The sequence below is a fragment of the Saimiri boliviensis genome, chromosome X (assembly GCF_048565385.1).
Source record: "Saimiri boliviensis isolate mSaiBol1 chromosome X, mSaiBol1.pri, whole genome shotgun sequence".
In the NCBI taxonomy this organism is placed as follows: Eukaryota; Metazoa; Chordata; class Mammalia; order Primates; family Cebidae; genus Saimiri; species Saimiri boliviensis.
The window spans coordinates 14,494,642-14,510,241 of NC_133470.1; the positions used below are offsets into that span (position 1 = coordinate 14,494,642).

At 42.9% G+C, this 15,600-nt stretch overlaps 1 protein-coding gene across 5 annotated transcripts in view; it reads left to right on the forward strand.

Moving 5' to 3' along the window:
* Nucleotides 1-15,600, forward strand: part of NHS (NHS actin remodeling regulator) — a 354,624-nt gene that overhangs the window by 294,029 nt on the left and 44,995 nt on the right. For all 5 annotated transcript variants that reach the window (XM_074391672.1, XM_074391673.1, XM_003924136.3 and 2 more), the window contains exon 2: nt 11,819-11,971. In XM_074391672.1, coding sequence (XP_074247773.1) covers nt 11,819-11,971 — 153 coding nt within the window. The remainder of the gene's footprint in view (nt 1-11,818; nt 11,972-15,600) is intronic.

The following is a 15,600-nucleotide window of genomic DNA, read 5'->3' on the forward strand; positions in this document are numbered from 1 at the left end:
AGCAATAATTCTAAGTAAGTGTAGTGGAGGTGGTATGTAGGGCCTTTTGTAAGTATTTTAAATTTTTCATCATCACTGATGCTCTCTAAGTAGATTTTAAGGGACTAACCTCCACCTAGGAGAAGGGATTTATTAGCATATATAAGTGGATGTCATGTACTAATTACCTTACTGCTTCACAATCTAACCAAGCCAAGAGCATCTGTCCAGGAGGATAGAAGAGGCTCCATGCACCATATTGAAAAATAGAACTCTTTCCCTCTTATATCCAGTCGCTGAGTGCATCGTTTCTTGAATAAAAAGGTGTTTTTCACATGCTTTTTCTGACCTGCCTGTCCCACTCCAGCTCCATTTTCTTCCCTGGCATGTCAGAGGCACCCATGTTTACGACATCTCATCTTAGTTTGGCAGGAGTAAAGGGACTTTAACATGTCATACTCATCTTTGTGGGTGCATTGCCTCCTCTCTTCTCTATTTTCCCATGGGGAGAGCCTGCTTTCAAGAAACTGAGTACTAAAGGATGATACAGTCTTCCCTGTAATCAGCCTCACCTGGTTCGTCTCGAATAATAGAAACAGATTTGTGTCATTCACCAAGGAGTTTTATTTTCAACCCTTGTTAAACCCATAATCTTGGAAGTATTTCTTCACTATTTGTTTTACTCTCCTGAAAGAGCAAATTCCTCATTTCTGATCAGTATTATTTTTTCTACACTTTTACTTGTTTGCGAACTTGTAACACTGACAGTGTCTCTTCAGAGGGTGTGGGGCTGATGAAGTAAGGATTGAGTCAAGCTCCCACTTCTCCTACTCTGGTTTAAGCTCAGGCATGGAAGCCTTGAAAACTGGCACAAATGTTTCATGACTTGGTGATAGGCTGGTCATTTTTAGTATAGGTTGCTGGAAAGCAAGCACTTTACTGCTATCTAAGAGCACAGTAGCCCTTCTGGTAAAGCTAACCTTGGAGTTGAACTAATTATTAAATTGAACTATTGAGATAGTTATTTAAGGTCAAGATGGTTGAATATCACCAGTTTAATATGGTTCAATCTAATACCTACTTTGTTACCTGGGCCTCTGTGGTCCACTGACTGGCAACATCAGCATCACCCGGGGACTTGTTAGAAATGCAGATTCTCAGATCTCATCCAAGACTTACAGCATCAAGATTTTAATGAAGTTTCCAGGTAATTCCTATGCATACTCTAGTTTGGGAAGGTCCACTTTAAACTATTATGTTAATATTTAGGTCTGTCTTCGAGGGCAGCCTTCTTAGTTCCCCAATGGTGTGGTTTGTATACATACAGCCTCACATACAATGATGATTCCTGGTTAACAACAAATATTTCCATCAGCATTGTTGAGGCAGGATCGTACATTTTGACAAGAACAAATATGAATCCTCTACCTATTGTGTGCTCCATGGAATGATGGCTTAAACAGTACAATTTCTAGCTTTGCCAAGTGACTGCCACCTTAGTATCTGGTGTTTGTAAAAAGATGTACCTTGCCGATAGATATATCAAGCACTAGGTCATGTGTACATCTAAGATGCTAGTCTTCTCCCCATCCTTTGATTAAGGAGCTGGACTCTGGGGTTAGCAGTGTCTTGATAGCCTCTGTTCAAACTGGCCAAGGAAAAAACCGCCCTGTTCATGCTAAGGATGGCAAAATCTCCAGTCTGGCCCATAGCATACTCACAATCACATGGAGAATGTGGCCTAGACAGGGGTTTTTGAAGAGAGATATTCCTTGTAGTGTGTGTTTTAACTGGGAGCTAATCCAATGTCCAATGCTGGGAGAACGGGTAAATAAACCACAATACACCTATGTGGTAGAACATTATACAGCTATTAACAAGTATTGAGTTTGATTCACAAAGGAAAATTTTTTTAATTTTATTTCATTTTAATTTTGAGACAGGGTGTCACTCTGCCACCCAGGCTGGAATTCAGTAGCACAATCTCAGCTCACTGCAGCCTCTACCTCCCAGGCTCAAGAGATCCTCCAGCCTCAATGCCTCAGCCACCCATGAGTAGCTGGGACTACAGGTGCATGCCACCACATCAAGTTAATTTTTGAGTTTTTGTTTTGTTTTGTTTGTTTTGTTTGAGGAGACTGTGCTGCCCAGGCTGGTCTTGATCTCCTGGGTTCAAGTGATCTGCCCGCCTTGGCTTCCCAAAGTGCTAGGATGACAGATGTGAGCCACTATGCTCAGCCAAATTCTTTTATTTTTAAAAAGCAGTATACAATAGGGTATATATGCTATATCTCAGCTATTTAGAAATGTACTTGAAAAAACTGCTTGGAAACATGCTAGCATGCTAACAGTGGCCTTTGGTGACAGGATTAGGAGTATTTTTTGTTGTTATTCTTCTAGACTTTTTGAGTGACTCTGTGTGTGTGTGAGAGAGAGGAAGAGACAGAGAGAAAGAGAATGTATGTATTAGTCTGTTCTCACGCTGCTATAAAGAAATACCTGAGACTGGGTAATTTACAAAGAGAAAAGGTTTAATTGGCTCCTGGTTCTGCAGACTGCACAGGGAGTGTGGCAGCATCTGCTCCTGGGGAGGCCTCAGGGAGCTTTTACTTATGGTGGAAGGCAAAGCGGGAACAGGCATCTTGCATGGCAAGAGCAGGACTGAGAGGGGTTGGGGGAGGTGCCATACACTTTTAAACAACCAGATCCCATGAGAACTCACTAGTGTGACAGCATCACCAATGGGGGTGGTGTTAAACCATGAGAAACCACCCCTGTGATCCAATCACCTCCCACCAGGCCCCACCTTCAGCACTGGGGATTACATTTCAACATGAGATTAGGGTATGAACAAACATCCAAACCATATCAAACAGAGAGAGAGAGAGAGAGAGAGAGAGAGAGAGAGAGAGAGAGAGAACTGTATTTTAATCTTTGTAGCCCTTTCACTACTACATAATAGAATTTAATAAATGCTTGAATGAAAGAAAGAAAGGAAGAATGAATGAATGAATACTACATCACAAGCACTTGGATGACAGGGACCCTGTCTTAGTCATCTGTGTGTCCCCTAGTTCCTAGCCCAGAGCTTTGCAAAAGTAGCTGCTCAATACAAATGAGTGGGTTTGAATGGAGGTCCAGACTCCCAGAGCTGCTGGACATGTCAACTTTATCTAATACATTTTTTCCCCTGTAAAATCAAGTTTGTACTGCATCTGAGTTACTGCCGTCTATAAATCAGAGGCTCTTCTAAAATATCCTCAGGCTCTAGAATGTGTACTTTCTCGCTAAGGTCGTCCTCTACCCCACTCACTTTTCTACCTCTGCAACTTTTCTTTTTTTTTTTTTTTTTAAACCACATTCCTGTCTCCACCCTTTCTCCCTAACCTCTTTTGATAATGCCATCCATCCCCTCTCTAGACCCCTGTGATCGAGAATTCCTTCTTTATATAGAATCTAAATTTCTTCTGTTGTAATCCTGTGGATAAATGAAACCCATAGTTGGTGCAAAACCCCACTTGAGCTATTTGAGCTATTTGTGCCAATTTCATTTCCCTGCTAAAGTCTACAGGGAGTCATTAACAAGCAAGAAAAGCAATCAAACACATTTCCTTGAGAATTTACATGGGACAGTACCTGGCATTGTCAGGGGTCTCAAGAAGTATAAACTGTGACTCCTCTTGTCAGGGGCATAAAGATGTGGCTGCAGATGTGTATGGCAATCTAAGATAGTCTGTGAGGAGTAAAAACAAGAGGCGGGAAACAGTGAGTGCCCCAGTAGCTTGGGGGTTGGGAGGTAGAAGGCTTTTGTTGAAGACAAGACTTGGAGGGTAGATAGATGGCAAACAGTGCAGGCATTCTAGATACACAAGCCGACCAAGGTGACCAAGTTGGGCTCTCCTTTTTCCCTGATCCAATTCTCTTCTGAGTTATTTGTTCTGGAAAGCTCAGAATGCAAAAGAGACAGAACACAGGGAAGGAAAGGAGTTCAGATATTTCATATACTGAATACCTAGGTACATCAAATACTCAGCTTTGTATATTTAACAAGAAGGAAGAAAGGGGACTGTGTGCATTTCCACTGCTGTAACAAAGGTTTTCCATCAATGTCATCTTTCCCTGATGATATGTATATACTAAGTCTCAAAGTGGCTCATAGTCGTTACTGATAAATAGGCAGGGTCCTCTCTTGCAGCCATAGTCCCCTCAGAGCAGCTCTTGGCTAGTGTGTCCTTCTGTAAAGGAACACAGGGCAAACCCTGGCTTCTGTGGCTGGTTCATCTCAACTATTGCTCCCTGAGCTGAAGCACACCTGGAATTTTAAAATGAAAATGAATGGAATGTGTACTATTCACAGGTGAGAAGTGTCCCCCCCATCCCCCGCCCACAAAGGACAATCTGATAAATGTGAAAGGTAGCAAATAATGACCTACAGACATGAAGGGTGCAGAAGCTAGGTTGATTATCCCCAAGGGAGGAAGAGGCTGCCGAGGGAAGTGCATGGGCCTGGACTCAGAAGACCTTGGTTTTGGTTTTTGCCTCTGTGATCTCGGGTCAAATATTTGAACCTCAGTTTTCTCAACAGTACATGAAAGGAGTGGCCTAAACAGTGGCTTTCACAGTGTGTTGACTGCTACTCAGCATAAGAAACATATTTTTACATCACAACCCAGCAAACATACACACACACACACACACACAAACACACACATGCACACACATGCACATATATGACCCAAGTGATACCTTCACCAAACAACACTGCATACAGTGCACTTGGGTATTTTCCAGTCTGCTCTATTTTATTTCATTGTTTTTAAAAATGCTAGTCTTGACTTGCTAAATGGATTTCTTAATCCATTGGGTGATGCCCTGCAGTTTAAAAAAAAAACAAAACAGAACTCCATAATTTCCAAGGTCCCTTCCAGCAGTAGAATCCAATGACTCTGCTAGATGCCTGAAGGAGTTTTCTTAAAACAATAGCTGAGCTGTGACAGATGACTATGTGCTTACATTCTGGAGGAAGTGTCTGGTGTAGAACATGGCAGCAGAATGACCTGAAGATAAACAAGTAAATTACAAACTACTGCCAAGGAAAATGTCTAGGACTGCAACTCTGCTACTGCTTCAGAGAGTTAGAAATGCCAAATCATTACACTAAATGCTGTCCAAGTCAACAGATGGCAGAGATTTGGGGACACTGAACCTGTCAGAGAGGTCACAGGCTCCCCAGTTGTGGGCAGTCTTCTTTCCAGTTTCCAGAAATGAGACCCTCAAAGAGTGATCTTTAGTAGCCTCATCTTTGTTTATACTTCACTCAACAAGAAGACAGGCAAAATAAAGCAAAAAGAAACTTGGAGAGCTCCAGACTTTCCTCTTGTGAACTTGGACCCTGATCCCGGCCTCCCAGTCTTTTGTTTTCAGCCCAGGAAAGGGAACTAATATTTATTAAGCAGTGACACATGCCGAGGATGTTGTTACTTAATTGGAGCCTGAACCACTGCAAGAAGGCTCTGTGATTTCCCTTTCATAGAGAACTTGCTCTGGATCACACCAATGCTGTGATCCATCTTTCCATCCCAGAGCCCAGGCTCTTTCCACCAGCCCATCTTGCCATTACAGTCTGGGTGGGTTTTGATGACTGGCATCAAATGGAGGGCAGGACAGGCCAGAATGGGACAGCACAGGACTCAGAGATCAAAAAGTCCAAATTCCTCATTGGTAAAGATGGGTCCTAGAAAGGTTCAATGACTTGCAAAATGTCACATGGTGGCAGAACTGCTACTAGAACCCAGGCTTCTACTGGTCTTTTCACAGGATGTTGGACATTAAAACAACAATGGTAACACTAATAATTAAACAGTCTTCCTGGTATGAAGCACCGTCTTGTTTTAGAAGCTGGGGAAACTATTTCTATGGGAAACATTGTTCTAGATCCTTTTAGCGCATAAATAAACACACAGATATGTTCTCCTGTTCTGTAAGTGTTAGAATGTTTTGTGATGCTGGAATTTGTTAGGAAACCTAGATATTTCTGATGGTGAGAGGTGTACATTAGACACTTTTTCTACAGTGGGAAACAAATCTGAATTATTGTGGTTCTACAGAAAAGGAAGCCCAGCAAGGAAAGACTCTGGGAAACTGGCTCTGGCTTTGGGCTGCTCTGCAGGTGACCGGAGCCTTGGTAGTCCTTGCTGTCCTTGTACTTTACCCTGTTCCTTCCTCCAAACTGCCAAGCAGTGTGGGCAAGGGGATGGTTACCAAGAAATAAAGGGCAGGCAAGAATTAATGGTTTCACTTGGTGAAATCCCCTTCCCATCCTTTCAACAGATCCGAGCACTTGGGCAGCAGCAACAGACACCTTAGGGAGATTTCCCATTTTGCTTACCAAGCTGATGGCTGCTGATGATTGGCTTCAGTGTAGCAGGGACCCAGGGAGCAAACAGGCTACATATCTGTGACACTGACAATTTCAGATGCTTATTAATTGATTAATATGCCAGCACACTCCTCTCTGTCATGGGGCACCAGAATGGATGATTTGTGGAGGGATGTGTTCCTGCCCACAAAGCAGTGTGTTGGGAGTGGCTGTGATGGTAGAAGAGCAGGAAGAAGATTAGCAAGGTGCGGGTGGCTAAGTATGTCTGTAAGGCACTCTGAGAACATTTAAAATTTTTTCTTCCCTCCCTTGAAGGAATACAAATTCCATTTCTGAGTCATTTGGTGCATTTTTCTGAAAATTTCATATGCAGCAGCCAAAGTTTTATCTCAGCTGTCACCTCCGCCTTCTTAAGAAGGAGTAGCAGGGGAGAAAGCCAGTGCAGGGGTGGGGATGTGAGGTAAAGAGGCTTTCTAGGAAGAGAGGCTAACAATAAGCACTCTGCACTCCTCCCAGGGGGCATAAAGCTGTAAGGGAGTGGGGTGCTCATGAGGCTAGAAAAGAGAGGATCAATGAGTAGCACCCCTAGCAAGGCAGGGGAGATGCTGGAGAGGCTGGGGCAAGACTAGGTTTGTTCCTGATTTTTACCCCTTCCCAATAGTTCCTAAATCCAAGCCTCCTCCTGCTCTTAGAAACAGGTCCGGTCTTTCCAAGAGAGTGGCAGCCACTAGTTTTCCTTAATGTCTAAGTCAGCTCATTTCAGAGGACCCCAATGACATATCCATCCTTCCAATACATCACTATTGAATCAAGATCTAGACAATTCCATTATCTCCAGTGTTTGACAAGGGAATGAACTAAGGTCAGTCTATAAAGACTTTTCACTGCCCTGTGGACATTTCCTATGATGGCATTTTTTTTTTCAGCAGTTTGGTTTTGCGGTTATCTGTTTGCGGTGTTATTTGTCTTTCTAGTATAATAGAGCACATCTTCCCAACCTCCTGCTGGGTACTTTCTGGAAGTCACTCAGTTCTTGGTTACACCTGATGGTATGGGTGATACAGACAGTAGCAGTTCTGAATCTTTTCACTTTATTTTGAAAAGCAGTGGATCCTTCTTATGTGGCAGATGGCCCATTCTCCTTCCCCTGCTGCATCACCCTTAGCTTAGGGAAACTGATTTCAATATTGGTTTGGGAAAGAGTGGCAGCTTAGAAGCTAAAAGGAGATGGTTTCTGATCCCAGATCTTCTACTTACCAAGTGAATGACTTAGCAAATTTACTTACTTTCTGAGTTTCCATTTCCTTATCTATAACACGGGGTCAATATTTTCTTCTTTGAGTTGTGTGAGATTACCATGATATCATTAATGTAATGCATCTGGCTTAAAACTTGGCATATGGTTGGAGCGTCCCACAAAAGCTTACAGTCTTAGATGAGGGAGATATGTCCAAATAACCTTTTTCCTGCTGTGGAGAATAAAAATGACACATAGAGCCTTATTTCCTACTGTAAGCCTTGCCATTATCTTCCCCTTTCTTGAGGAGCAGTAACAGAGGGGAGGAGTTGACAAGACAAAGCAAGCGACTGACTCTAGAGGAGTAGATAAAGTAGTGAGAGTATCTATTAGTGATATGATTTGCCTGCGTCCCCACCCAGATCTCATTTTGAATTGCAGCTCTCATAATTCCCAGAGGCATGGGGGAGACCTGGTGGGAGGTAATTGATCATGGGGGCTGGTTTTTACCAGGTTTTTCCTGTAGTAGTGAATAAATCTTATGAGATCTGATGGTTTTATAAAGGGGAGTTCCCCTGCACATGCTCTCTTTGCCTGCCACCATGTAAGATGTGACTTTACTCCTCTTTTGCCTTCTGCCATGACTGTGAGGCCTCCCCAACCATGTGGAACCATGAGCCCAATAAACCTCTTTCCTTTATAAATTACCCAGTTGCAAGTATATCTTTATTAGCAGTGTGAGAACAGACTAATAGAATTAATTTTTTATTGTTTCTAATATTGCATAGCAAATTATTGCAAGCTTAGCACCTTAAAACAACACCCATTTATTATCTTGCAATTTCCATGGGTCAGAGTTCTGGGTATGGGTTAAATGGGTCTGCTGCTTAGGGTTAACTGGGCTGAAATCAGTGTCATTTGGGTTCATCTCATCTCATCTCATCTCATCTGACGCCCAGAATTCTCTTTCAAGTTCGTTGATTGTTGCCAGAATTAAGTTTCTTGAAGTTGTAGGAGTGAGGCCCTCAGCTCCTAGAGGCCACCTGCCATTCCCTGCCACATACCCCTCTCTACAACGTAGCAGTTTGCTTCTTCAAGGCCAACAGGAGAGCATCTCTGTTGCTTCTTGTTTCTTTTAAGCATTAACTCAGGATTATACTCTCTCTTTTGATTAACTCAGTCAATTGAGTATGGACTGTAAAACCCTTTTTGCCTTGTAATGAAACATAAGTCACAGTTTTTGCCTACATTCAAGGGAAGGGGATTATACAGGGCATGTGCACAAGAAGGCAGGAATCTTGGGAGACATTCTGAAATTCTGCCTATCATACAGTGGCCTGTGGATGTATCCAAATAAACAGAGGAAAAATCTTCTTGCTTTGCTTTTTTCCATTTTCATGAGAACAAACATTCCTAGGGCACTAAGCCTGCTATCTTGCATAACTCAGCCATGGTGAGATTGTTAAAAAGGGAGGAAAGGGGAGCATGGTGAACCTGAAGATGCAGGGCAGCCTTACAATGACAGTGGAGCAGCTCATGAATGAATGGATTCAACAGTGGTTGAACTGTTACTTAAGAAAAGGAATATATTTTTTAAAGAAGGAAAATGGGACAGTTTTCCCTGGAAGAGCTCTGTTAGTGCCTGTCTGCCTACCTCTAGTGTACACATAATGCTAGTTAATGCTCTGTGACCAAAGGACATCACTGAGAACAAAGACATTAGTTTTCCTTCCCTTCCCTGTCTAAGAGACAGACAGCATGGTGGCAACTGATGAGTGAAATACTCACCTGCTAATATGTGGCAGAAATCCAATATAGCTTCTCAATGGAGAAAGAAAAAGATTTTGGAGAGAAAAAGGTGAGGATCCCTGCCCCTGAAGGCTGTCATTGTGAGGGTTGGTCTTCTCAGGAGCCAAGACTAGGCTGCCCATGCTGGAACTCATGCATTATTCTTTGCATCTGTGAATTCACAGTCCCAAGCAGCAGGCAGAGTTTAGCAGCCCAGAAACTCAGCATTGGCTTGCCCAACAAGCACAGTAGAAATCTGTATAGGACATCAGTAAAGCACGGGCACCAAAAAATGCTTTTTTCAGGTAACTTGATATTTAATATTTAATAATGAGGGAAGATAATTTTGCTGAACATCTTTACTCTGATTTTATGATATGCCAATTGATTCTGAAATTTGGGATTACCTACTGCAGAAAGGTGGAGGTGGAGGAGTGAGGACTATAACCTTTCTGGTGTTCAGGGCCTCTAAAGTCTTGATGTCTGAGACCATCCCTGTGGAACTGTATAATACCAAAACAGGAAGAGTCTGCCAGTGTCATTGCTCCCAACCTATTGTGTCCAGGCAGAATCGCAGTGAAACCATTTTGCACAAAGCCAGAGAACAAATGCTTTATGAGGGCAGGGATTCCTGTGTGTTTTGTTCTGTGCTGTATTCCAACACCTAGAGCTATGCCTGAGACTAAGAGCTTCTTGGAAATGTTCCATGAGTGGATGGATATTTCCATTTTCAGCAGTCTCTTCCCTTCCCTCATGTTGCCCAACTTTCACTCCTACAAGATCCTAAGGCATCATCAGAAGATATTTTGTGTTTCTCAAACCTGCCTGATGATAAACATAACTTTTCACATTATACAGATTACCAGGCTTCTCTTTTGGAAATTCTGACTCAGAGTCTAGGTTGATGCCTAGGAATCTGTGTTTCTGACAAGCACTTCTGATGAGTCTTTTCTTCAGACCAACATTAAAATAAATAGCAAGGTCTCAGTTTTTCTCCACACAACAATTGAAGAGCCATGGTCACTTGACCTGGTTTCTGAGGTGTTGTCAAAAGTTACCACCCTAAGCCTCTGGTCAGCAGTGCTGAGGGAATAAAGGGCTGGAAAAGAGTCTTCTGGTCTACCTCTGAGACATCTTGGCCCAGCTCTGTAGCCTGGCTCCCACCTTCCTGAAGAGACGCGCCTAAGGGAAGGGGTGCTCAGAAGTCCCTCTACTTCTGGGACTGCCCATTTGGCTTCTTGCCCATTCTTTCCACAGACAGACTTTCTGTTCTGTCCATTCTCCCAGCTGTCATGAGCACATGAATTCACATCCTCTTCTCCTGGTTTTGGTAATGACCTCTGCCCCACTGGGTAGGAGTTGACTTCTGCGTGCAGGGAGAGCCTGATTTTAGAGACAATCCACCGTTGCTGAACCAGAGTGGAAAGAGATGAGACTGGAAGATGGGAGGAGTGGGGTGGCCCAGGATAGGAGACTAGATATGGATGGTGGGTCTGGAGGGTAAAGTAGACTGGGCCAGTTCTTGCCATTCCCGAGGCTGACAGGCTACCCAGGTACTTGTGAGGTCCTCTGTGCAGCCAGTTCTTAGTAAAAATCCTTCTGGTTCCTAACATCTGCTTCTAGCAGAATTTCTCTTTAACTCATGGAGAGTTCCATCCTAGGCTCCATGTGTACATGAAGAAGATGATAGTGGGTTAAATCCTGTGTTTGGGGGAAGGAAGCCTTCCTTCCTTGATATATTGGATGAGTTGCAAGAACTCATCTTGCATCTGCAGTTTCCCTTTCTTAATACTCATTATCCCTGTGATGGTTAATGCATATGCTTACCCCTGGATGAAACCAAGGAAACTGAGTGATGCTTTTGAAAGATGACAGGCAATGGAGCTGGTAGGTCGAGGGCATGATAAAGATACCTTGGGGATGGGGCCACAAGAGACAGAGGCAGGGCAAGGTATAGGCCAAAGTTCAGGCAGACAGCAGGGGCAGAGTACAGAACTACAGCTCTGAGGCCCTGCGGCCAGAAGGGCTGAAGCTGAGATAGTCTTTCCATTCATCTCTGAGGCTTTCCTCCACATTTTTCAGAAGTAGGACTCCTATTTCCACCCCCAAGCATGCTGGCCAAGGGATTGTCAGTGTTGAGCAACTGTGCCAAAGGTGAGGAATGAAGGTATGGAGAGGAAATTAGCTGGTCATAAGTAGACAGTTGGTGTCTTGGAGTATCCATGCCTTAGCCCAGGGCCAAAGGTTGTCCCTATCAGTACCATAAACACCAAATCTTTCTCCAGTCTTGAGTTACTTCTTAATGTGAATGTAGTAGTCTGGACTTCCTCTCCACCCAGACTTTACTTCTGTCCTCTTCCCCACCCCACGGTTGGCCAAAAGCACAACTTCAAGCCACTGATGGACAATGCCCTGTTTCTTTCTTTGTCTTGCAGCTGTCTCCAACCTGGACATTGAGAGTAAGCTGAGTGTGTACTACCGTGCCCCATGGCACCAACAGCGGAACATCTTCCTCCCGGCAACAAGGCCACCCTGCGTGGAGGAGCTGCACCGCCATGCCCGGCAGAGTCTGCAAGCCCTGCGCAGAGGTGATAGATCCTGGGCTCGGGGGCTTTTGCAGGAGACAACTTGGAGGTTGTCCCATCCAGGGGTCCTCTGTCCCATGAGCCTCAACACACCCTCTTGTTGTAGCAAGTACTTTGAAATGCTCCCTTTTCCACCCTGAAATGAAATCCATGGGTAACTTACCCTACCCATACACATAAGAAATAGTAGCACTATGGTCTAAATATGATAATTAAGAGAAATTAAAAGGTAATTATTTAAAATAATATCTATTTCAATATGCAAATGCTCAGAAACCATTCCAAGGGGCTGGAGGGCATGGTCATGAAAACTGGTACATTCAGTATATATTAGATATAAGCAAAAAACTAAATACTTTGGATTATAATGAAAAGGAAATTTGGTTTGACTCAGAAATAGGCTCTAGGCTTTTCCCCTATAAGAGACTCTGATGGGACACTTAAAATTGTGTGAGACCCGAGAGACACATTTTCATTGGGACTATCCTCTGCATTATGAGATGGCTGTCATCTTTGGCTCCCACCCAATCATTCTAACAACTAGAATGATCTCCTAGGGGCTCTTCTGCTTCTGTTGAGAACCAGTGATCTGGTCTAATGCCCCAATTCTATAGTAGGACACATGGGGGCCTAGAAAGGTGAGGAAACTTGCTCAGAGTCACACATGGGTTAGGTGTGGTACCAGGACCCAACCTAGGCCTCTGAAATGCCTGCCAGAGCTCTTTTCCTCCTTGCCATATACTGTGTCTCCTGGAACTAGATACTGATATTTACATGTCTCTTATAGACCTGAGAAAGCTGGAGATAGGCTCATAGCAGTCAAAAAAGGAATACAGCCTTTTCTTACACTGGTTGACTTAAAACCACTCCCCTATCTTCATCTTCAATAGTTTGTTGCCTTCAATTCTCATCTTTTTGCCTTCTTCATCTTTTTTCCTTTTAATGAAAGAGCTAACCTTCTAATATCCCTAAAACAATTGTTTCTAAACATTTTCCTTGGTTTTTAGGAGAAGACATTATCATGCTTACAATGAAAAGTGATGATCAGTATCCTCTAGAAGTATCTCTGGCATATTTACCATTCACTTCAATTTTATAGTTGGCTAAAAAGTTCTTCTTTAACTGAAGCCACTTTCTGAAAATCTTTCTTTCCACACTTGCCATTCCTTTGCAGCCTGGATTAGGTACCCTTCCCATAATATCCTCTGCATCCTCCAATACTACCACTTAAAAAAATCTTATAACCAACCACTATGGGTCTGTTTTACCAACCAACTACTAATAAGCCATTAATCTATAAGCAACTCAAGGGCAAGGATGATATCTTATTAATTTACTTTATTCAAAGCACTTAGCATGAAGCTGACATATAGTAGGTCCTCAATGAACATTTGTGGAATTGAATCAAGTTCTGTAGAAAACTGGTTGAACGTTGAGGGTACATGATGACTATAAAGAAATCTGATTGTTCTCACCAAATCCTTTCTCAGTCCCCATCATTAAAAGCTTGGTAACATTAGCCCTTTAGGCATAATTATTTTTATGCCTTTATTTTATTAATAAGTGATCCCTGATTAGGTTTTTATGGATTCCACCAGCTAACACCAACCTGCTCGTAAATTATCACATTTCACTGCTTTGTCAGGTTTGGACTTAAAGCAGAACTGAAGAACAGCAAGTGCCAATATGAGTTTTCTCTGAACTTCCTCCTGGGGGGCAGTGAGAGAGGGATGTGGGGCCTCCTGGGGTTTGGAAGGAAGACTGTGGAGATGCATTTTACCCTCCACAGACTGACTTGTTTTGCGGTTGGCTCAATAGCATATCTTGGGTGTAGTAGTTTTAATAGCACTGCAGAGAGCCATAAACAAGAATTATAGCCATCATGGAATTAAAAACATGCAGTGTAGAATTAAAATTAGAAAGTGACTTTTTTTTTAACCTTATCCAAGAAACACAATAGCATAGTGCTGTATTCATCAGCATAATCCACTTCTGCCATCTGGTGGCTATGAATAATAGTGACCTATCAAGACAACTGCCATGCTCAAAAAATGCCGCAGTGAGCATCCCTGTAGGTTCTCTATTTGGACAGCTGGAATGGCCTGGCTTCCACCAGGAGGGAGTGGATAATGAAGCACAGACAAATAAGGTTGTGGTGGCAGCAGCTCTGTGCTTCTTTTGGAGGTGAGACTGTAAGGACAGAGCTGGGAACCAAGATTAAAACCTAGAAATTGGCTGCCTTCAAGATCTGCTTAATAGCAACCCCCTCAACAAACTTTATTGAAGACAAGGCAGTGTCCCAGAACCTAGGATTCAAAAAGCAATAAAGTATGGTGCCCACAAGGAATCCCTGGTCTAGTGGAGAGACAGCCAAGTAACCAGGTCATTTCAATAAAGTGATAGGGAGTCTAAGAGGAAAGGTACCAAGTCATTCCATAGCGCTTCAGGGAGGGCTTTGTGGAGGAAGTAGCATCTAAATGTATTTCAACTTATTTAGGCTCTTATTACTGTTTTCCCCTTTTAAAGTAATTCTTTAGTGCTCAGAATCAGTAATGACTTTATGTGACGCTATCATTTATGTTCATAAAACATGGAGAGAAAGATTCATAAGCAACTATAAATAGATAATTATACTTTATATTTCCTTTCAAGTTTCAGGCTAGAGCATAAGTTTCATTGGTTTAAGGGAATAATGAGCAAGATTCCACTGCAGTTTCAGGCTCCAGTGGACTAATGTTCTCCCTGTCTCAGGACCAGAAAACGGTATTATTAGGAAGCCATTATTCTAGCCAGGCTACTCCCAGCCTAGGGCAAAGAAAGAGATATTTAAGATTGCTCCCATTTGTCAGAAGAATCCCAAGCAAAGGGAGATGGGGAATACTATCACATCTTCTTGACGTAGACACTAAATTCAGGCAGCGAGGCACATGGACAGCCAAGTCAGACATGGATAGAAATCAGAAAGCTCGAGTGCTCAGTTCATAGTTTAGGGGCAGCACATTGAATGGGGCAAAGAAAATGGGGCCAGCATCGAGGAGGCCGGTCAGAAATGAGTAGCAGGACCTAGAAAAGCCCATGGCAGTGAGGGCAGCCACAAGAACCCATTCAAAATACAGAGAAATAGAATACATTATAATTTTAATGAAAGCATTAATTCACTCTTTTAGTCACTCAACAAACATGTGCTGTAAATACTCTCAACGTGACTTATTTCCAGGTACCAATGGTTGAAAAATGGACTCACAGCATGGAGAGAAATGCCAGATATAGGTGATGGGGAGGAAGGCAGCACATCACACTGCCATGTGTGTACCTATGCAACAATCTTGCATGTTCTTCACATGTACCCCAAAACCTAAAATGCAATAAAAAAAGGCAAAAAAGAAAAAGAAAAATGGACTCACACGAATTCCTGAATATGTAGCAATCAGCTCCCCTGAGCCAGTGAGAGTCAGCTCTGGTGGGTGGACCGGGCAGCTCTGGTGTGTCTGTGCCTTCTTTCTACTCCAGTAGTAATGGCAGCAAATCTTCCACTATGTTCTCAACTTTTGTTGTCATTGTTTTTGTTGCTTATGTTGTTCTGAAATAAGTCACACTGAACTCTCAGAAGTGAGCCCTCTTGTACAGATTAT